Source organism: Nicotiana tabacum, chromosome 6, assembly GCF_000715075.1.
Source record: "Nicotiana tabacum cultivar K326 chromosome 6, ASM71507v2, whole genome shotgun sequence".
Lineage (NCBI taxonomy): Eukaryota > Viridiplantae > Streptophyta > Magnoliopsida > Solanales > Solanaceae > Nicotiana > Nicotiana tabacum.
This window is the reverse complement of record NC_134085.1, coordinates 127,711,384-127,735,336: the sequence shown is the minus strand read 5'-3', so window position 1 is coordinate 127,735,336 and position 23,953 is coordinate 127,711,384. Positions and strand designations below refer to the sequence as shown.

Genomic DNA, 23,953 nt, shown 5'->3' with positions numbered 1-23,953 from the left:
AGGGAGTCTCGACCAGCAAGCTCATCCCCTGAGGTAAGAAGAGAAGGGTTTTGACACAGTTTATATACAATTCGGATAATATCAAAGCGGTAAAAGCAGCATTTAGCACATTAGGCCCAAACATGTAACAAAATCAAATAAAGCCAAATATAACAATTCATCTAAGCTCAAATTCTGAACCCTGAACCAGATATTCTGGGTTCGTCCCCGGCAGAGTCGCCAGAGCTGTCACGCCTCCTTTTTACCCGCGCCACCGCAAAGGGGCGCGGAGGGAGTTTTTTCCAATTAAAGGACAATCGAAACGGGATTTATTATTAAAGGATCAGAGTCGCCACTTGGGAGATTTATGGTGTCCCAAGTCACCGGTTGAATCCCGAATCGAGGAAAATATTGACTATGTTTAACAATCAGCGCACTAGAAATCCGAGTAAGGAATTTTGTTAACCCGGGAGAAGGTGTTAGGCATTCCCGAGTTCCGTGGTTCTAGCACGGTCGCTCGACTGTCATATTCGGCTTATTTATCTAATTTTAATACATGTTGAACCTATGTGCAAATTTGAACTCTTTACCGCTTTTATTATTATTTTTTTTAATAAGAATTGCGACGTCGCAAAAATACATCTCGAACCACGTCACATCAATGCACCCGTGGTTATCGACACATTTCGACTCCGTCGAGATTTGGATTTGGGTCACATAAATGTGCACCCGAGTTTCAGAAAGTAAATTATTAAAAGCGTGTCTAAAGCGACAAGCGTGTTATTATTTTGGGAAAGCCATGAAATTCGCTAAACGGCCCGTCCCGAAATCTAAGCAATCAATATATACATTTAACGAGGGCCCCGTGATTTATTTATTTTGTTCGGCGAGGCTCGTCTCATTTTTAAAAAGGGCAAACCTAAAGCAATCTATAATTTTCTACTTTATTTGTCTCTAAAATAAAGAAGAAAAAGTCCTAATTAATTAATATTACAAAATCGGGCCTCAAGTTCAAGTCCGGATCCAAACGAAAGGACGGACCTTTTAATTTGAATCCACTACCTAACTTAAAAGCCCAATCCATCCTTAAGTGCTAACGTGCCATATCAGTCTTGGGTCCAAAGAGCCCAAACCATAAAATTCGTGCAGGCCAACCGTGAATTTTCAGTGGCCCAAAGCGGGCCTAGGACTAGCCTAGTTCAAATGAACAGGATCAGGCCGAGAAGATCGCGGGATAAGCATTTGCACACCACAATTACTCCAACTCTCCAGAGTGTGTTTACCAAATAGTAATAAAATACTACGACGTACGCTCGTTCAAATTAACTACTTATTCATATCCAATTATCATGACCAATTTGTTTAGTCAGTGCTAATGGTGCCTGCTTATTTTAAACAAGTTACTGATGATGCCTACTGATATTACTAGCCTAAACTGTTGATGCCTACTGATATTAGGTTTAACTCGAAATCAAACTTGATGACCCATCATACATTTGCAACCCCAATCATGTTTCTGAATTTGATTTTTAACAGAATAGTGCTATACTAAAGTGAGCACTATCTATACTAAAGCGGTTGCTAGATAACCATGAATTCAAGTAGTCCCAAAACAAACCAGCGCACATTCGAACATTCTGATGCTTCTGTTTCTAATTAAATTATTGTCCCTAACTAGTCGCCCACTTTGACATGAATCACATATAACAGAACAAATCAAGAGTTCAAATAACTTCATCTAGTACTAATTGTTATGGTAAAGCAAACTGACAACCTAGCAGCTCAAATTTGTAAACTAACAGCATGTCAACATGAGCGTAGCAGTTCAGTAGCTCTTAATTACAATCCATGTGTATCCACTATTCACATAATACAAAACACATAATCAATATCGACTAGGTATAATTAACTAACAATTCATCCAATTGTAAACAACAGACAGCCTACAAATGAACACAAATCTGTGAATATTTCCATTTTCAACTTCAAGGAGCTACATCAAGGCGATTCGAAAAGTGTACCTGGAATTGGAATAGAAATAAAGTAGAAGAGAGATCAGCAACAACAGTAATACGAGCAGCAATACAACAGCAGTTCAATAACAGCAGTTGGGAGTTCCAAACAGCTACTGACATAGCCCAGAAAGTTTGTAAAAGACCAAACAGCAGCAACCAATATCACCACAAACAAACTCAACCAAACGTATATTAAACCCGAAACTGAACCAGTAGACCACTGAACCACTTAAGCAATCAAAGGGAATCAGATTCACTGTCCAGAATTCGAGTTACTCCTACAGATGCAATGAAACAGGATCTTTCTTTTTTGTTTTCTCTTTTTAAACTCTCCAGCACTCTCTTTCAGATTTTCAGAATCATCCCCTAAAATCTGTCTTAAATGACTCTATTTATAACCAAACACTGACCCTGCCAGCTCTTAGGAGCACTCAAGCTAATTAAGAGAGTATTTATTCCCCATCATATTCCCTTACAGCCCATTATCAACTGTCTTGTGTCCAAAGGCATGGACAACTTATAATATTCAATTAATCCCCCCATGCTATTATATTTTGTTCCCCATTAGCACTAACAAATGCATTAGTTTAATGTTACTTAAGTGCTTTACTAACAGCCCACTTAAACTAGCCAATTTCTGAACTTTTCAATCCCCAAATTACCCCTTAACCCGTGTGTATTATCCTACCTCAACCCCTTTCAATCTGTACCAAATCCATCAACTATAACCAATTCAACTAAGTTAGAAATCCTAACCATTGACTAAACTAAGGCTCAAAGGTGAACTCAAGTTCAATTCATTATCAGACCCCAAACATAGTTATTTAACCTAGCAAACTCAAACAACAAATGAATTCAAACTAGATCAAAATAGCATTGCAACAAGATGAAGGACATGGTGATTCAGGGAATGAACTAAACATAATTCCATGTCAAACCTAAATACGAACAACACTGTAAATGCATTAAATGAAAACACTGAATTCATATACAAAGTGATGGGCAATCATAGATGACATACTTTGAACTTACAGTAATAGCGAGCAATTACGGGAATAGCTATAGTTTATACAAAACTTACTAATACTCACTGATTCGAATCATTCAGGAAAACAAAGAAGAAACAAAGTACAGAGTAAGCACAAAACATTTGAATTTAAACAACAAAAAAAGATAAGAAAGGAGTAGAGGATGAATTTACTGAACAAAAACTAAATAGAAAAAGAAGATAAAACGAACCTAGCAATTAAACGGGGCGTGGGTTCGAACCTCCGATGCCTTTTGGACTTGGGGCCAAGACGGACCCTAGTCGAGTGTTCCTGAACAAGAACACATTCGACTAAAGTCCGTTTTGACCTCAGTCTCTGAACTAGCTTCAGATCACCATTCTGAAACCCTTGATTCGAGACTTTCCGGGATGATTCGACGCAAACTAAGGGTGGTTTGGGAACGAGGGAGGTCAGGGTGTAAGTTTGGTAGCATATGAACGGATTAAGGTTTGGGTCGATTCCTTTGACCTAAGATTCGAGGAGCTCGGGGGTGATTCGAAGAAAACTGAGCGTGAGACTGGAACGAGGAAATCGTGGGGAAGCTGTGGTGTGAATTTGGTGTCATTTGAACGGATTAGGGTTCCGGCCTGATTTTCGATCTACTATTCGAAGCACACGACTGAGATTCGAGGGATAAGAGTTAGGGATTCGGAATGGGGAGGTCGAGGGGAATCAGTGGTGATAAGATGGGGTCGTTTGGACCACCGGAACCGCCGTGAGGCGATTTCCGGTGGGCGGTGCACGGTGGCAAGAGGCGGGGGATCTGTTTGGTCTCTGAAGCTCAGAGACGAAGAGGTAGGGGGTTTGGTTTAGAGGGGAGGGGTAGGATTTAGGAATATATACCAGGTGGGGAATTTAATCCCGGCCATTAGATCAATTAAGATCAACGGCTAGGATCAAGGAACTAATCAAATACGGTGTCGTTTGGGGTGTCTTTGAAATGGACTGGACCGGGGTCACTTGGGCCTGTTTGAACAGGCAAAACGGGTTGGGTCTAGGCCCAATCCGATTTTTTTTCCTTTTCTTGTTTTATTTGTTTCTTTTTCTTCTCAAACTAATTTTCCAAATTAAAAGCCAAAATCCTACATTGATTTATAAAAATTAACTTATAAAAATGCTAATTAATTATCACACATAATTGAATAACAAATGGGAAAACAAAATCGCACAATCGGACATCAAATGCTAAAAATGCACAACACATCATTTTTGTGCTTTTCGTTCTCGCAAAGCCAAAATTGTTTTAATTAATTCCTAATTGTAACATTAAATCCTAAATGCACAGACAACACATATTTTTGTATTTTTCTTAACTAAAGTAAAAATAAACATGCACAGACAAAAAATACAAATAAATCACAAACAACACAAAACCTTTTTATTTTGAATTTTTGGGAGTAGTTCTCATAGGGAAAAAATCACGTGCTCACACCATCGCTCTCCTATTTCTCTTCCTAAAACTCCTGGGAGTTTATTAAATAATATTTTACCTAGATCTTGGTCAAAAGCATTTCCACTAATAGTACAATAATAAAAATAATCATTTAAAAACTTTTTTATATGAAACCAATTGCTTATACTTAATTGTTCTAGTTTTATTAAAGCGTTCTTCTGTAATACTACTAATCCACTATTTGGATCTTCGCTTGTAATTAAACTATGTATTTTATTTGTAAAATTATAAGGATTTGGTCCCATTGCTATTAAGGTTTGAAAGTCTTGTGGAAATTCTGACTTATAGGCTTCCCTAATCCCTTTGTTGATTCTCCTAAGAAAGTCTCCATATATTTATACATTATTTATGCGTTTGTGTCATTATAGATTTTTATATAGTCTGCCAGTACTTTTGTTTTAGTATATGTAGATGATATATTAGTATTTAGTAAGGATATTAAAAAAATGTAAGAAATCTATCAATATTTAGTATTAGGACTACGTGCTTTTATAATAGAGAGAGTGTGTGTATATATGTATATGTATATATATATTATACATACTCATCTATCAAAAAAAATCAATGCAAAAGTAGATCCTTAAATCACATATTGCTAAAAATACAGTAAAATTTAATTAGTTGAATATAAAGTTCTAAATATTAGATTTTAAATTTTAGTATTTTTAATAAAACTATTTAACATAGATTTATTTGTTGAAGGAATAATTTAGTTTTTTAAAGGCATCGACCAACTTCAACTCTATGGCAATAATTAACTCTATATAAAAAGTTCTATTACATTGTCAGATGTAATAGTTTTTATATTAAGATCATCAAATTGTGATTTCAATTTATAAAATTCATCACTATCACAAGCACAAATATCACCTTTGCATGTAGTGCAAGAAATATCAACATTTTTATTATTATCAGAAAAATCAATTAACTCAACTTCAGCTTCAGATTCAGTCTCTGAGTAATAGTCAGATTCTGATCCCGAAGTGTATAACAAGCCATAAACCTTATCGTGTAACTCATCATCGAGTTATAAGATAAAAAGATAAGCTATTCCTTTGTTACAGATCCCGTAACTAGAGATATTAATGCCTTGATTAATATGAAACAAAGGCATGTTGATTCATTACAATTAGAAATTCTTAGTATGAATATATTCGATACTATACAATCTGCAAAAGTTCAGCAGAAGATTAAATTAATTGCTGAAAAAATGGCCGTTGATGTTTGCGCCGATCACCCTAGTGCCTTTTGGAACAGGAAAAGGCATATTGTAACTCTTCCATATGAAGAAACCTTCTCTGAGGATGATATTCCTACTAAATCTCGACTTTGCCAGATGAATGCTGAGCTAGTTGAATTCTGCAAAAACGAGATTGATAGTTTGTTACAAAAGGGTTTGATAAAACCCTCAAAATCTCCTTGGTCATGTTCTGCCTTTTATGTTAATAATGCGGCAGAAAGGAACGAGGTATTCCTCGCTTAGTTATAAATTATAAACCATTAAATAAACATCTAAAATGGATTAGGTATCCTATCCCTAATAAAAGGGACTTGTTATCTAGGTTATATGACGCCAATATATTTTCAAAATTTGATTTAAAATCTGGTTATTGGCAAATTCAAATATTTAAAGAGCATACTTATAGAACTGCTTTCAATGTTCCATTTGGGCAATATGAATGAAATGTTATGCCATTTGGTTTAAAAAATGCCCCTTTTGAATTTCAAAAAATTATGAATGATATTTTTAACCCATATTTGAATTTTATCATCGTATATATTGACGACATATTAGTATTTTCCAAAACTTTGGAGATGCATATCAAGCATCTTGATATTTTCAAGAAAATTATTATACAAACCGGTTTAGTAATTTCTAAATCTAAGATGAGTCTATTCCAAACAAATGTTCGTTTTCTATATAGTAAACATTCATTTTCATTATTAAATACATATCACATTTAGTTTAATATCAATTGCTATTTATTACCAATTTATTCTTATGTACATTTTATATTAATTGACATGTTGCACACGTGCAACGCACGTAATAAAATGAAAGAATTACAAGAAAATACACATGACTTCACACCATAACAAAATATGGCCAATATTTTTAAGTTTACCCCACCTAGCCCACATTGTACATATTTTGAAAGCACTTGCAAATTCAAAATCTGTGTTCTTATAACCATTGCTTCTAAAAGCTATGGAGTTAATTCTTTGTTCTCACAACCATTGTTTCAGTCTCTCTTCTTCTTACATCTTCTACATATGCTTCAAGGGGCCGCGTATTTTATGCTTCTCCTATTGTGTCACCTGCTTGCAATATAAGAAAATTGAAGAGTAGAAGTCCACCATTGAAGACCATTCAAAGCTTTGCTTTTGAAAATGGGTTTTTTGAATTTGTTAGTTGTTTGGAATGGGTGTTGTTCCAATTGATTGAAAATATCAAAAGGAGTTTAAAATTTAAATTTGAAGTGATTTGGAGTAGATTTGAGCAAGATTTGAGTTAAATTTCAGAAAAGACGCAAGGAAAAAGACGAAGTCAGTTTTTTGTATAATTATGTATAATCTTGTATAATAGTGTAGAAACACACCTTATACACTATTATACACTTTTATACACCTTTATACAAGCGTCTGTAGACGAACTTCTTCCACGATTTTCAATTGCAATTCTTGTTCAAAACTAGTCCAAATCTCCATTAAATTGACTTCAAGTTTTATATACAACCTCCTTATACTATTTCTAACAAGTTTAAATAACACCAACTTCAAATTTCTTACAAAATTAAATTCGGAATTTAAACCCACATATTTAAGCTTGTTAAAAATCTAATTTTTACCACCGTAATGAATTTGGTTTGTTGAATTAATATTTCAGTCACAGTTACTGATTCGAAAATTAATTTAAAAGCTTGAGGAGTTTTTTAAAAAATTAAATAGTAATTTTGAGAACCTATTGGAATTGGATATTGAATCCTAGCCTATTATTTTTGGGCTAGTTGGTTGTAGATTGAAATATGGGTTATAAAATTGAAAAGTATGAAGATTAGTTGTTCTAATGTGAAATTTTCCCTAATAAAATTGCTGTATTATTTATACTTTTAAGTTTTATTTCTGTTAGTTTGTGTCTTGAGAAAGAAACATATAGTTATATTTATAAAGTAAATAAGTATATATAATGTTACGTACCTGAGAGGGTAACTTTTTAGAAAGCAACATACTCGTAATGATAGGCTAGTAGTTATTTTTACCCAAATTCAAATAAGGAATATATTGATTTAAGCTTAATTTTACTTGACTTTAAATTTTTAAGTATTAGTAATTTCTATATAGTTCAAATAACGAAAGTCCTAATAGTCAAAGTTTTATTTAGTTCAAGCTCCTAAATATTAGAAAAATAGTTAATGACGATTTTGTTTAATATAAATTCTATTTTAAAATGGTAAAAAATGCGAATGATATTTACTAAGAATTTTCGTGCTTTTAATATAATGTACTAGTCTTTATGTATGTGCCTCGCACGTAACTCTTTAGAATTCATAAAAGAAAAAAGTATCCTTAGATTAGAGTAGATTTTAGAACCATATAACAATAGATGCGCCTAATAGTGAATGTAAAAGAAAATTCGGATTCAAAAAACGCTTTACATCATAGAAAAAGTGACATTTTAGTGCATTTTGAAATCTCCTTATATAAAATCTTGGCTCTGGCACTTGCTACAAAGAAATTGCTACTTAATTTAAATAAAGAAAGGAACATTGTAACTTATTGAATTTTATATAGTTGAATATATTGTATAGGGTAAAATTGGTTTACATTAAATGATCAAATGCCAGCATGACACGTGGAACCGAAGACAGGTAGAAAGCAAATCGTGTAATAACCAGTACCGAAAGCAGCAATTGTAATTGACATCGGATAGAACTGGAGAGAGCATAACCAACGTGAACGGATCAAATGCTTGCCATCAGATATTATTCAATGAAGAATATTCTCTGGCATTAAATGGGTAGCCGTTGCAGAGAATATTTGCATTCATGTCCTGTTGTTGCATATTCATCAATGACTCCATTTATTGCCATTTAAGAGAGGCTTGATCCTAGGATCTTATTTTTCTAGGTATAGCTATAAATAGTATACTCAATAACCATTGTAGGGGACGAAATTCTTGGCAAAACTTATGCTACATTCTATTCTCAAGCTAAATAAAATAACTTTTTTGCTCTTTATATTATTCTTTGAATGTTACTGTTTGTCACTCCTCCTTTGATATGTGTTGATCCTCTTGTATAGCTTTGTGTTGATCCTCTTGTGTAGATTTGTGTTGATCTTCTTGTATGGAGCTGCTTTGGCCTTCCTTTTCTGCTTCTTTTCCTTTTGTTATTAAGGAGTTTGGTTGGATCTTTATCTTTGCACATTGGCCAGTGGAATGGCCCAGGAAACCGCAGTTTAGGAATAGGAGTTTGTCACACTCATATAGAATCTGTTGTTTGTGTGAGTCAATCCATACATTTGATTTAACTTGTTTATTTAGTGGTAGTTCTACACAAATTCTAGCATATCGTTTACGAAGAGTTGTCGATGTGCATGCATTTATCTTGAGGAGTCTTCCTATTATGTTTTCTACTTTGTGTTAAATTTTTTCATCATAAAACTCTGCGGATAGTTCTGATAATCGTATCCATATTGCAGCAAATGTGTTGTTTGGCTCTTGAGGGCACAAAATTAGATTCCCAACGTTGCACCGATAAAAAGTTACCAAATATAAACCAGAGACCTTTTTGTAAAGCAATTTTCATGTTCTCCTCCTTGTTGAACTTCATTGTTATAGTAGTCCTCTCCCAAATCAATGAGGGGAAAGACCTCTGAAGGCTTCCATAGGTCTGTTATTTTACGTTTGAGAGCTCGGTGAAGGTTTTTTTCCCTTGAAGTTTAATAATAATAGAGAATCTCCGGGGATAATAGATTCGTTGTTGGTCTTTCCCAGTAATTGGTACTAAGTGTTCGATATCCTGATCTTTGGATGTCTTTTCCTCTTCTACCTCGATGGAGTCAATTGCCATAGGCAATAAATATGAAGGGAGTGGAGATAAAGAAAAGCTTCTTTCATGGTCATTGGCTAGGAGTTTTTCCTTGAAGGAGATGAGATCATTCGATTGGATAGGATTAATATCAGGTGGTTTTAGGGATGGTTCCACTCGAACAGTGTGATTTTCCATTATAGTTTCGGTGTGACTAATTTAATGACCGGAGAGAATATGATTGTAGTAGGATTTTACTAAGTTTTTCTTTAGATGGTTAGTTGAAGCTCCCTTTTTAAATTAAGATCATATTTGACTTGAGTCACAATCAACTAGACTAAAATTTTATTTGAGGTTATACTGTTATACAGTATAAATATTTATTCGAACAATACAATCAGCAAGCCCGATTACCACAAATTTACCGAATTCAACTTCTATTTATAATTAAATTGATTTTCTTCATCATTATTGGCGCTTTTGCTATTTAACTAAAAGCCTAATTTTCATCTAATTACTAAGTTTTAATCAATTATCAGTACTGCAGTATTTAACTTAGACAATCAAAAGGATAATGATCCCATTTTTACTTCAAATTGATAGTTTTTTGTTCATATTTCATTAGAGGAGAAGGGGACGAAGAAGGGGAAGGGGGACAACCATTAAACTCACATATATTATACAATGGACTCCTACTTACGTACTATTCCCTCCGTCTCATATTAACAGTAGTGGTTTCTAAAAATAGTTGTCTCAAATTATTTGTTATTTTAGAAGTTTAAGACAAAATCGATTATTTTTTTCCTTTTTTATCCTTAGTAATAATTGTTGTTGAAGATGGAGATAATACATAAATAGAATAAATATTCAATGAAGAGAGATTATATCTTATGACATAATAAAAGGTAGAATAGTCCAGTCCCTTTCCTAATTAGTATTTCTTAAGGGGTGTGTAGCAGAGAAACACGATACATAATATGAGAGCATTTATTTTCTTTAGTTGGATAGTTTTTTAGGAGAGCATTTTTTTTTCCTGAAAATGTATATGTTTAAGTTGCAGTTTTAATTTATTTATTTATTTATTGAAATGAGTAATTTTTTAAATTTTTTATTGAAACGAGTAATTTTTCTTATGTGTACTCATATTAATTGTTTTTATTGGAACGAGTAAAATTACTTTCACGTACAAAATATTTTATGTTGCTGCTTTATAAAACGTATTGACATATTTATTGAGAGAATGATAACATTTTAAAAAGAACCTAGAAGCATGTGGGATAAACGCATTAGAATCAGGTGGGATTAATAACAAGACACAATCATCTATTTGTATCCAATTCTCAAACTTGGCTTTAATGAAAAAAATTAGTAAATACTTTCTCGCAACCGATATTTATATCAAGGTACTTAATGTATTATATGTGTTTATACATATACTTTTCAATTTATACATCATCATTGTTTAAACTTAATAAATTAGCATTATTTGGCGTAAAATGCCACATAAACCAAAAACAACTAAAGATTTTGATCTATTGATATCCATCGAATTCTTTCACTGAATTCTTACTGTCCTTTTCTTTTGGTTTCTCCTTATGCACGAGAGGTTCGAAAATATTTGACTAGTTATTACTCCCAAACAATTTTCTGATTATAATTAAAAGAGATAATATTAAAAAATATTTAGTTATACATGGGGGTCATGAATTTCACTGAAAACCTTTTTCAAACAAATTTCTCAATACTTAATTAGTAATTCGCTATTTACAAATTGATAAATCAAATAAATATTTATAAATCCTAAATATTAATATTTGTTAATATGAAAATATTGTTTATGGGCAAATAAGTATTATGAATTTATGAGGTGGCATGGTTCCACCTCCAACTTATATGACCCGTAGCGAATCACTACCTTAACGAGACCTACCCTGTTAAGTTCTCCGTTTCAAGATTAACCAACAGACGATTACCACGTGTCCCGTCAATGCAACGACCTCGTTTCGCCACCGCATGATCTAAGCACCGCCTACGTGATCTTATTACAATGGCAACGTGTCCATAATGTAACCGGCTACAACCGGTTTTGTAGGGTTAACCAACAGGTCCAGCCGGTCAGTTTCCCGCTAGGTATAAAAATCGCGATCGAAGTTTCCTCCGATTAATTAGTCCCTAAAATCTCTCTCTATCTGGTTTTAGCTCTTGCAAGGTTCGTAGCTCTTCTTTTCCAGTGTAGTTTTTTCCTATCTGTTTCCATTTTTTATTTTTCCTGAAACAATTAGGTAGCTTTAATCCTTTTGGTTGTAATTGCTGTTATCTTAATACGATGAGCTGTCAATATAGATTTTGTCGAATTTTGTCTGTTTGTTTCTTGATCTTTTGATATAATCTACAAGTGGGGTGAAACTAAAGCTAATCAGAATATGAATTAGTGTTATAGAGATGGTTTTCAAAAGAATTTGCTTAAGATTCGAGTAATTTTTTTTACTATTGCACCAAATTTTGGGTAGTGGGTGCATGCAAAAAATGTCTAATTTTGGGAGTTTGTTTGATCTTACTTTTAATTAACCTTTTTCTATATTCTGGAGTTTTTAAGTTAAGATTATCTGGATTTAAGCCAGGAAAAGTTCTTTTTTTTCTTTTTTCTTTTAGCTGTTTGTAAGATTAGGGTTTTTATGGATGCATAAATTACTTGGGTTCTTAATTTGTAATTCTTGTTGTCTTTCTTCTTCTTCTTCTTCTTCTTCTTCTAATGATGAGTATGTAAAAATGTTGTTACTATACAGGACAAAAAGATCTGGTGCTGTCGTTTTGTTGGTGAAGATAGTAATTTATTCGGATAATTTGATGTTTGTAGATTGTTTTGATGAAATTTTGAAGGTTACATAAGAAGTTCTGAACTTAGTTCTGCACTGTAGAGCCTGGAAAAAAGGGGTAAGCACTGGAGAGGTACTTGGATTCCAGCCACCAGGGGATTGTGCCTCCAATGGCGCCTTCTCGGGTGGCTGGAGGGATGGCACATTCTTCTTCAAGTTCTGGTATCTTTTTCCAAGGAGATGGGCAGTCTCAAGTTGCCGGAAATTCTCACTTGACTTCATCTTTTGGGAATTCATCGAATTCACTACCTGGAAATCCACGGTCAAGTTTGGGTCCTCTATCTGGGGATGTTAGTAATACAGTTCTGAATAGTGTAGCAAGCTCAGGTCCTAGTGTTGGGGCAAGTTCATTGGTTACGGATGCCAATTCAGGACTTTCAGGGGGTCCCAATCTTCAGAGAAGTGCCAGCATTAATAATGAATCCTACATGCGGTTGCCTGCATCACCTTTGTCATTTTCTTCTAATAACATAAGTGTGTCTGGTTCATCAGTCATGGATGGATCTTCCATGGTTCAGCAAAGCTCTAACCAAGACCCAAACTCCCAACAACCTCAACATAATCAGCAGCGTCAGGGCGCTTCTAGTGCTACATCTTTGCCCACATCTAGAGTGGGCCAGGTTCAGCTGCCTAATGGTCAAGGCCTTAGGGTTCCAGGATCATTCATCCAGGATCCTGTGGCTTTGTCGCATATGCAAAAGAAACCGCGGCTGGACATCAAGCAGGAAGATATTCTACAGCAGCAAGTTCTGCAACAGTTGCTGCAAAGACAAGATCCTTTGCACATGCAGAACTCCAATCCTCAGTTACAAGCCTTGATTCAGCAGCAGAGGCTGAGGCAACAGCAGCAACAACAGCATCAGTTATTGCAGTATCTGCCACCGATGCAGAGAGCCCAGCTACTGCAGCAACAGCAGCAGCTGCAGCTAAGGCAACAACTTCAACAACAAAGCGTGCAGCCTGTATCAGCCATGAAGCGCCCATCTGATGGTGTCTTGTGCTCTAGACAGTTAATGCAATACTTGTATCATCAGAGGCAACGACCTCCTGTGAGTGACATTGTTTCTAGTTGTGAAGAATGGCCCATAAATATAGAACAAGTTCATGTGTCTCATTTCTATTTGATTTACTATGTCTAATAGGACAACGCTATTGCCTATTGGAGAAAGTTTGTGGCCGAGTATTATTCCCCACGGGCAAAGAAGAGATGGTGCTTGTCATTATACGAGAATGTTGGGCATCATTCACTTGGCGTGTTTCCACAATCAACCATGGTAATATTTAATATCATGGATTTTCTATTTGAATTAGTTTCTTCTTTCTCAGGCCTAAAGTTAGAAATAGTTCTACGACCACGGCTATCAGTTAGTGCTCGTTTTGTTCAACCTCATGCGCTATGCTGAATGCTTAGTTCAGAGAGAGTATTGTATGATCATATGCTTGGTGTTGTCTATTTTCTTCTTGTGATATTCTCCTGCTTGCCTGATATAATATGGCTCTGTGGTCTTCCATAACTTTAATTCATTCTCTCCTTAAACTAATTCCATAAGCAACATATTCTATTTTTTTTTTTTGACTCTGTTCTTTTTTTGGCACCAGGATGCATGGCATTGTGATATTTGTGGCTCAAAATCAGGCAGAGGATTTGGTAAGTGGAAGTTGTCATAGTCATTGATTTGCAGCCAACACATCACTATTAGTGGTTTTAGGTTGTGTCAAGTTCTAGATGCTACAATTCTATAACTCGTGTAGTATCAACTTACCTTATAGCGCAGCTTGATACATTGAGTTGAACCACTTTTTACAATAGGAGATGCAATTGCCTTTGCGTTGAACTCGAGAACATCTACTTTAAAGACGGGAGGAAGTATGGGTAGGGTTGGTGAATATGATTTTGTCTGCGCGGAAGGTCAAATTTCAACTTGTATCTGACACTATCTGCATAAATTATACACCATATTGTCTAGTTTCACCTCATTGGGCCATAATGAAAGTTGGTACAGTCTTTCTTGGATCCAAGGAACTGTTGGGAAAGAACATATTGATATAAGGTTCAACTTATCTCTTCCAAGAAGGGTAGAGTTCTTGGAGGAATTAACATTTGGACCACAATAGATGGAGCTGTGTGTAAACGTGACATTCAGAAAATGCATAGACGACCTGTATGTTGCTAGTAAAATATATACAAGTGCTTATCCAAATTAGCATATCAATAAGTTCTTAACCTCGGACTTGAGAGTCAATGTCTCTTGAGGATTCAACTTTCCCCTTCTCCTACCCCTCCCCCCCTCCAAAAAAAAAAAAAATAGAAAAAAGAAAATAAAGTGTAAACCTGTTTCTAAAGTCTTACGATGCTCATTTATACAGTAATGACTTGGTGATATGGAAAACCGCTAGAGTTGTCAGTAGAGGGTGCTCTTATTGTTTGCTTTAGAATAGGAAATACACAATCTTATTTATACATTGATTCGTGGCTCATGGGATCGTCCTGTGACATATCCATTTCTGGTCACATTTGGTTATCTGTGTCACATCAAAATGTGAAGTATGTCAAGTGGCCACAGTTCCAACTCTTGCTTCCTTTATGCCAAAACTGATAATTGTGCAGCCTCAAAGTCGCTAAGACATCTGACTTAGCAAGTGATATGTAATTCAAATAAGCGTTGCAGGGGAATATGTTACTGATCAGGAAAAGAATTAGATATTTAGTACGATGAAATTAGTCATTCAATCTGATTTAGAAACTTAATATGGCATCTTTCCATATGAAAATGAATAACTTAATTAACTGGTTCTTACTTCATATGTTTCTTTTAATGCAGTTTTCTCAATCCATTTCTCCATGTAATTGTTATTTGTGTTTATAGTTATCTTTTCTTTGCATTGCATGTGTGGTTTTATTTTTTTTCTTTATCAGCTTTCTTCACTCACTTTAATTGCTCCGGTTAAAGTCCTTGGAGACATTTTCTTTTCTGATCTATTTTGCTTGAACGGCTGAGTCTAAACATGCTTGGCATTAGAAGCATCTGCTTCATAAAAGTTTGCGAGATCAAGATAGTTATTATTTACTTTTTTTTTTTGGGTAAGGGATAGTTATTATTTACTTAGCTAGTACTGGAGGTAGAACTGTAGTAGACTGGCATTTCGAAAAGACATCATTCAGGTTTTTCATATTCATAGTAGAAGTTTTCATCTGCGGAGTTTTAGCAGACTCTGCAGGAAATATAAGGAGATGAGGAGATAGTTGATGTGTTAACAATTCACTATTGCCAGACCTCCCCCCACTTTTATCCCTCCATGGGACAAAAGTCAAAAGAAAGAAAAATAATGGACCCAAAATCTCTTGGACGAAGTACGAGGTTGCACAGGAAGAATCTGAGAGATGATGCTTAAGACCTGTCTACCTGATATCTGAATTTGTGTCAGCATACATTGCAATGATTAGGGTCTTCATATCATAATCATGATCACTACCAAATAATTGATCTGCTTGTTTCTGACTAGCTTCTTGTTCTTGGTGGTTTTTAACAGAGGCAACTTTCGAAGTTCTTCCCAGGCTGAACGAAATCAAATTTAGCAGTGGTGTCATCGATGAACTCTTGTTTTTGGATTTTCCGCGTGAATGCAGGTCCCCCTCAGGATTAATGATGTTGGAATATGCGAAAGCAGTTCAGGAAAGTGTATATGAACAACTTCGCGTGGTTCGGGAGGGTCAACTCCGAATCATTTTTACCTCTGATTTGAAGGTACTGTAAAAATTGATCAGCTGTGAGGGCATAATTTATTTAAGTCGTCTATAGCTTTTTGCTTTTTCTGCTGCTCCTCAGATATTGTCATGGGAATTTTGTGCTCGGCGCCATGAAGAGCTTCTTCCTCGGAGATTAGTTGCACCACAGGTATTGAACTAAATTAAAATTTCCACTTGCTCCAGTGGTTCTTTCAGTTATATGAACTAGGATCATCCTTAAGATACAATTTGGCATTCTTTTTAACATTTAGTATTGTTCACTCCGTCGGGTTTGAACCGTTGAATCAGCCGCTGTTGAATCAGCCGCTGATGCTTGCATCAGGTTAAGCTGCCTACAAAGGGGTGTGGCCCTTCCTCAAACCCTGTATGAATGTAGGATACTTGGTACACCAGACTGCCTTTTTTATTGTTATGTCATTAAGATAGTGAAGGATCTCAATCTTCGTTCTGCTTTTAGTATGTCCTATTAGGAGAACATGTTCTGTTTTTCTTTCTCATGTATATGACAGTTGCTATCTGTAGTCGTCAATGTTTGGAGGATTTCCCAATTTCGTTTATATGACCACCTCCGTGTTGTTTCTTGGATAGTAGGCTCATGCAACTAATGTATAGGACACATGAAATCTGCTCAACTGTTGTGTTCTGTCACCAGTGATTTGATTCAACTGGGCTGCCGGTGGCCACCCTCTTTGCTGGAGGATCTGGATATTTTCTCTTTGGAATAAAAGAGAAGTCCTATTGACCCTAGCTCCACCAATTGTGCCAACCTAACTAACGCGCTTAACGATTCCCTTTCAACTTCATCTTGGCGACTCACCTGACAATGAATGAAGAGCAATTTCAGTGTTTACAACTTGTCCTCGTAACATTTTTTTTTTGCAGGTGAATCAATTGCTGCAGGTTGCTCAGAAATGCCAAACTACATTAACAGAAACTGGACCTGATGGGGTTTCTCAGCAGGATTTACAAGCAAACAGCAACATGTGAGTTGAAAGCTATTCGTCTGTGCTTATCCAACCCCCCCCCCCCTCCCTTCCCTTTCTTCCCACCACATGAAAGGCTACTTGTCTGATTTCATGCTACTTTCTCAGTGTGTAATTCATTTTTGTTTCTCCTCCCATTTTAGCTTGATCTCCAGTTTCTCTCCATCTACTAAGTTGCGTGTAAGAATCGACTTTGTCCTTATCAAAAATAAAAAGAATCGACTTTGTACTGAATGTAGTGTCTGTTACTGTGTTTATTCGGTAGGCTCGCTTAGGTGTACCTTAACCTAAATAATAAATCCACTTCCGATGTCCCCCCCCCCCCTACTCTTGTAATAACGCTCTCTTGCTCATAACTGAGATATGCACCTATAAGAGAAGTTTGGTTGATATTAAAGTTATAGAGAACCGACAAGGATTTATTTGGAACTGCATGCTTCCGTTATGTTTCTTTCTTTTTTGTTCCCAGGTGTTCAAAGTGGTAAAAGCACTTCTAACCTTAGGGGATATACTTCTCACTAAGTTTGAGAGATATATTGTCTCTTATGTCTTGCAACTGGTTTGAAATATAATCTCATGTCACGTTGTTGTTACTTTTCTTAGGGTTGTCACAACTGGACGTCAACTTGCCAAGAGTTTGGAGTTGCAGTCACTTAATGATTTGGGATTTTCCAAGAGATATGTTAGATGCCTACAGGTATGTTTGAATGAATATGGGATGAGAAGATAGGCTTTTTGGTGAAGAAAATACGACATAAGAATTTTCCTCACTCTTTCATGTTTAATCAAAGCATTGGCTTTGCTTATCTGGCTTTCTAGTGTTTTAGTACTTGGATTCGTTGGTATGATGTTCAGATAGCTGAGGTCGTGAATAGCATGAAGGACTTGATGGATTTTTGCAGAGATCATAAAGCTGGTCCAATTGGTAATAGATTTGTTTTTTACATTTGTTTGGAACTAAGTGGGCGTTTGGACATAAGAATTGTAAAATTCCAAAACAGGGTGAAAATCTTTTTCAAGTGAAAATGGTATTTGAAATTTAGAGCTGTGTTTGGACATGAATATAATTTTGGGTTGTTTTTGAATTTTTATGAGTGATTTTGAGTGAAAATTTTGAAAAACAACTTTTTGGAGTTTTTCAAATTCTTGAAACTTTTTAAAATGCATCTTCGCCATTATTAACGTGAAAATCTTTTTTTAAAAAGGGAAAATTTTCTTATGTCCAAACGGGCTCTAAAACTGAAAATACTCATCTTTCGCCATTATTATCTATACCATGGTAGATTGTAGTTCTAGAGTGTCTTTTGCATGTTGGGAGAATGCTAAAAACTGTGACATTACTTCTCTGCTTGTTTTGCAGAGGGCTTAAAAAATTTCCCACGACATAGTACTGCAGCCAAATTTCAGGCACAAAATGCACAGGAAACAGAGCAGCAGGTGGGTATTCAGGGCCTGCCAACTGATCGCAGTGCATTGAACAGGCTTATGTCATTGCACCCTGGGCTTAATAGCCAAATGAGCAATAACCAGCACATGGGTGGTCGGGGAACTTTAAGTGGCTCTGGACAAGCTGCTCTTCAGCTCACAAACTTCCAAAATTCACTAATGCGGCAAAATTCAATGAATGCAAACTCAAATACAACCCAACAAGATGCTTCTCCTTCTTTCAATTATTCGAACCACTCTCAATCTTCACTTTCGCAAGGGGCCAATGGTATATTGCCAGGGACAATGCAGAACTTACCTGTCAGTGGCTTGTCAAGTACCAATCTGCAGCAACAACAGCAGCGATTATTGAATAGTGGCTTAATCCCGCAAAATCAGTCTCAACCATCGCATGGTAGCCAGGTCCTACAGCAACAAATGATCCAGCAGCTCCTCCAGGACATGAATGCTAACAGCGGTGGGTGTGGAGTTCAACAGCAGTGCCTTTCTGGGCAGAGTGGAGGTGCTAGTGCTTCTAGGGAAGGGCTTGCATTTGGAAACAATAGTTCTGTGGCTGCTGCAACAGCTACACATGGGCCGGGAAACAGTGTTGGACCAACACCAAGTAGAAGCGACAGTTTTAAATCGGCTTCTAACTGTGAACCCTCTGCATCGGCTGGCAACAGTGCTTTCAGTCAAAAAGCTCCAGATTTACCTCAAAGTCTGCATTTATCTGATGAGTTGGTCCCAGATATGACACATGAATTCAGTGAAAATGGTTTCTTTAGCAGTGATCTTGACAACAATATGAATTATGGATGGAAGGCTTGACTGACATGTTTTGCTCCTTTTGGTTTTGATGAGAAAAGGATACTGCTATATATCTTTGTACAGGTTGATTGTGTTAGGTTTTTTGTTTTCTTCTGATTCTTCCCTATTTTGTAGTTCGAGGCTGTTGTGGTGTTAAGCACTTGCCCTCTCTAGGTATTTAGGCCTACTTTCTTTACTTTCACACTCTTGGTGTTTACACCTCGAAAACCACCCACAAGTGTAATCTATAGGAATGGACTGGAGAACATTATTAACTGCTATTACTATTCTGTTCAGTTCGTTTGCCCTTTGGCCTGTCATGTGTGTGAATCCGTGTTTCAATGGTTTGCTGTAATAGAGGATGTGAAATGACTAAGATTTTGTAGGGAGGTCGTGCATGTTTCCTATCAGGCAAGCTCATGGGGAGCATGAAACTTGCAAGATTTCGAGGCGTCATGTCTTGTGTTATTTCTTGGCTTTCTGTTTCTCACTCCAACTAATGCCAATCAATACTCCTAAAATTTTATGTTGATTCATGCCATCGTTCTAGCGCCACAAAAATGATAATTTATTTTGGTTTATTTTTCTCGTTGCTGTTCTTTTTGATATCCTTTTTGCTCCCCAAAGCGAAACGAGATCTATTCTGATTTAGTGATATTTTCGATTTCCCTCCATTAACGTAATGAATGCAATTCCTCCTTTCTTTTTTTTTTGGTGGGTGGCACAGAAAATTAATTTCTTTTTGGGTCTCGTTAAGTCTTTCCCTCAAAGCTGCTCGTTTAGGGCAGGCAAAATGTGGATATACTGCTGGGTTTCTTTTAACTTACTTTTTGTCTATCAGGTAACCAGAGATGCCTCTAGACTTCCAATTTCCATAAAGATCCTCTTATTGCTTTTCAGAGGTTTCAGGTCAAAGAAGAGTTTAGAGAAATCGCGACTCCATTAAGGCAAGTAACCAATATTTAGATGTCTTGGTATCTGCCTGTCTCACACTGCCTTTCACCAAGATAAACACTTATCACTGTGTCCACTTTTACCGGCCTTTTCTTTTGGATGTTAAATTGGCAATTTGTGACCGAGTCATGGTAGAAAGAAATATTACAAGAATCTCTTGTTGGCGCAAGGCCAAGCACTGTTATGGTTGTAAGCAGCAACAAACCCAACACTCAGGTGAATAATTAACTTACAGAGCAGCAAAGAAAGGTAGGATCTATACACTCAGAATCTGTCATCCAACTGTTAAGGCCTAAAAAAGGGCGGCCAAACTAGACATCATACTCCTCATCAACCACGACAGCTCCAGCTCCTAGTAGTGTATTCAGGATCATTTGCTCCCATCCCCTCAAGTTTGAACCAAAACTACGAAGCCGAGGACTACTTGACTCTCCTTCAGAAAATTTAGTACGTGATTGGCTCAAAGTTCTCTTTTGGGTAATACTTCAGGGTCCACTTCCCCGATTCATCGAGTATTGAAACATCAAATGCTGGCAAGAGTGGTCTTCCAACAACTTGAACGTGCGACACACTATAAAAAAGGGAATCAACAAAGATTATCTTAGAGATCCCGAAGTCGTGAGATTATATTCATGCCCTTTATAACACATGTCCTCATTTAAATATACGACAACTATATGGTAGACTAAGACTGCAGTAAAAGCAGGAAATAAACGACATTTTGAATTTTGAGGCCAAGAATCCAAAAGAAGGAACTGACCATATATAATATTGACCATCCATTTCTTGTCTTTGAACTCTGCCTAAGAGCTCTAATTGTAGGACTCCACCAATGCAAAGAACAGGTTCTGGCAGCTTAAACTTCTGCAAGCTGTTCTCCTGTAACCATAAGAAGAAAACTTAGCTGTTCCAAAGTCAAGACACAAAAAAAAAAAAAAAAAAAAAATCTTAACCAAAACTGAGCTGCAGCTGAAGTCGAGTTTAAATTGTTTGCTTTCGTCAACAGAGAAGAAGATTAGTTCATGACTGAGCACCTAGCAGCTGTGTTAAAATGAGTGATATACTTCCGCCAAGGACATGTTCCGACACAAGTAAGACCAGGAAATAGGCTTAGTTAGGGAAAACCAGTACTATGACTTGGGAACAAGCTATTATCCCAAGAGTAGATGTCAGTATCCATTTGATCGCTTCACGGATAAGAACTATCCAGAATAAAAGAAACTGAAATACTGTTACTGTTTCGCACCTGCTCCATGGGAAATACTGGTGAGGTATATGTCCATATGATGTTGTCCAACAAAGATCCTTGAGCAGCCGCAGATTCATGTCCGTTGTCACTTTCTACATCTATTTTAACATTAGAATGTCCCACTCTGAATCTCACAGCTTTTGCTGAATAAATGGGAAATCCAAACTGGAAATACGCTGTTACAAGATCATAATATTTCTAGTTAATGAGAAAAAACAAATAAGCTGAATCCATAACATAACAGAAGATAAAAACTTGAGGTGCAACCTTGAAATGGTTGCACATGAAATTCTGAAATCAAGCACAACTTTGAGATTAATTTATAAGTTAGTGTCTCAGGAACAGCAGGATCACTTTCTCCTCTACTTGACCAGTATGAAGCCCTGCGGCCAACCTGATCACTCGGTTCTAATGTATTCAGAATGCTTTCTTCAGGATAGTTATCAGTACTTGATGCAAGGATTGCATCTATTAAGCAATCTTTCCTCGTACAGTTGGAAAGGCCTTGTGCCAAAAATGCATAAACTCTGTGATCCCACTCCAGACATAACAACTCGAGTCTACGCTGAGATACTACTGGTGTAATCGTGTTTTTAACTTCAACCATATTTGCGACACTTGATATTTCAGGAAATCTCCTTAAACAGAGATGCTTACACAATCCATTTCCAATCACTGCACAAAATTGTGGAGTGTGAAGTGAGATGGCTTGGGAAAAAGATAAAAAAGGATGACAAAGACCCTGATTTTTCCGTTTCAGCAAATTAAGAAACTATACTCATACCATTCTTTTAACAGCATATAAGGCACTAAGCATTAAATGTTGATGAAAATGGCTGTAAATAAACTAGGTAAAAAGATAAAGTCATCATCCATAGAAATAACAGCACCTCTATTTGGCTATCTATATAGAATGGAAGTAGTGTAATGTGAAGGGAAGGGAATGGAACTGCATTATAATGTGAAAGATGGCGTATAGTTTACCGAATTGACGCCAAGAAGTAGAAACAGCAGAAACCCGAACAAGATCAGAGGGATCCTCCAAATACATTAGGATCTTTATAGACATATCAGGTAGAAACCATTGCACAAAATCCCCACATCTCTCCATTTCAATCTTTATATCACTCGAAGGCGTTCAGTCACCTATCAAACACAACAATAACAAGAACCAACTAATTTGATGCAGCCCAAATAAGTCAGTCAAAACATACTACTATTTTGAATTCAGAATTCTAATCCAAAATACCCAAAAGACAGAAAATTCAGGCTCTTGGGTCAATTAGGTTCCAAACAAGACCCATAATTAAGTTACTAAAACCTATTCATTAAGAAAGGAAGAGATTGTATAACAGGACAAAAAAGAAAAGGGTAGTGAAGAAAGGAATTTACCTTTTGCAAGAAGTAAACAATACAACAACAACAACAACCCAGTATAATCCCACTTAGTGGGGTCTGGGGAGGGTAGTGTGTACGCAGACCTTACCCCTATCCTAGGGTAGAGACTGTTTCCAAATACACCCCGGACATACTTCCCTCCAAGAACTTCCCACCTTGCTCTTGGGGAAACTCGAACTCACAACCTCTCGGTCGGAAGTGAGGTTGCTTACCATCAGAGCAACCCCTCTCGTCACGATCAAGAAAATGAAAATGTGAAAGAGAAAGGAGTTGATTAATGGGTGGTGGCAGAAACCGCACCAACCGACAACCACAGCTTTAGATCAAATTCTAAAGGGAAAGTAATTAAAACTATAAAGGATATTAGTAGTATATACAAAGTCAAAACTCAAATGTCATTATTGATTGATTACAGGCCAATAATTAAGATTATTTATGTCTTTACTTTCGATCCCTCATTAGAGAACGATCGTAATAGTAATACTAGTACCTGCTAAAATATGGACTATTTCTGAAGCAGAGAGGATAACACAATAGATACAGGAGGAAAGGTAAAGTCGATAAGGACAGGTTTTATCGTACACTGTCATTGTCTGGTGTACGTGTCAAGTTACCATATCCGTCAGAGAAATTGAAACTTGAAACATGGTTGACCCTCCATTTTATGCTCCTTTTTTTCTGGAATTACCGATCCAAGGAACGTGCTTATGGTTATACATATTAAGTTTCATAAGTTGTTGTTGGGTTAAAGATTATATTGCACTGATACTTAAAAGATGTAAAGCTGTAACTTGTTCTATCATACATACAAATCTTATTTTGCTCTTTTGGTTAAAAGTTAAAAGGCTCTTTTTCAAAAAATAATTGTCCATTTGTCATGTTCTCTACTTTTTTAGGAGTAAATTACTTACATCATCGCTCAATTATCTAAAATTATGGACTATAATCATATTTTTTTATTTGTAACACGAAAATGACTCAGCT

At 36.2% G+C, this 23,953-nt stretch overlaps 1 protein-coding gene and 1 pseudogene across 2 annotated transcripts; one reads left to right on the top strand and one right to left on the bottom strand.

Annotated features, from left to right (window-relative positions):
• Positions 1-11,598: 11,598 nt before the first annotated feature.
• LOC107811376 (putative transcriptional regulator SLK2) lies at positions 11,599-19,675 on the top strand. 2 transcript variants are annotated; one of them, XM_075255314.1, is made up of 10 exons: positions 11,599-11,735; positions 12,313-13,451; positions 13,545-13,676; positions 14,002-14,050; positions 15,934-16,148; positions 16,230-16,298; positions 17,033-17,133; positions 17,737-17,830; positions 17,989-18,058; positions 18,494-19,675. In XM_075255314.1, exons 2-10 carry the CDS (start codon positions 12,513-12,515, stop codon positions 19,387-19,389), a joined length of 2,565 nt encoding a protein of 854 aa, XP_075111415.1. In that variant the 5' UTR covers positions 11,599-11,735; positions 12,313-12,512; the 3' UTR covers positions 19,390-19,675. The 2 variants fall into 2 exon arrangements, with proteins under 2 accessions (XP_075111415.1, XP_075111416.1); XM_075255315.1 differs by having other exon boundaries at positions 11,620-11,735; positions 12,445-13,451.
• Positions 19,676-20,410: 735 nt separating this feature from the next.
• Positions 20,411-23,294, bottom strand: LOC107811374 (F-box protein At4g00755-like; annotated as a pseudogene).
• Positions 23,295-23,953: the final 659 nt, after the last annotated feature.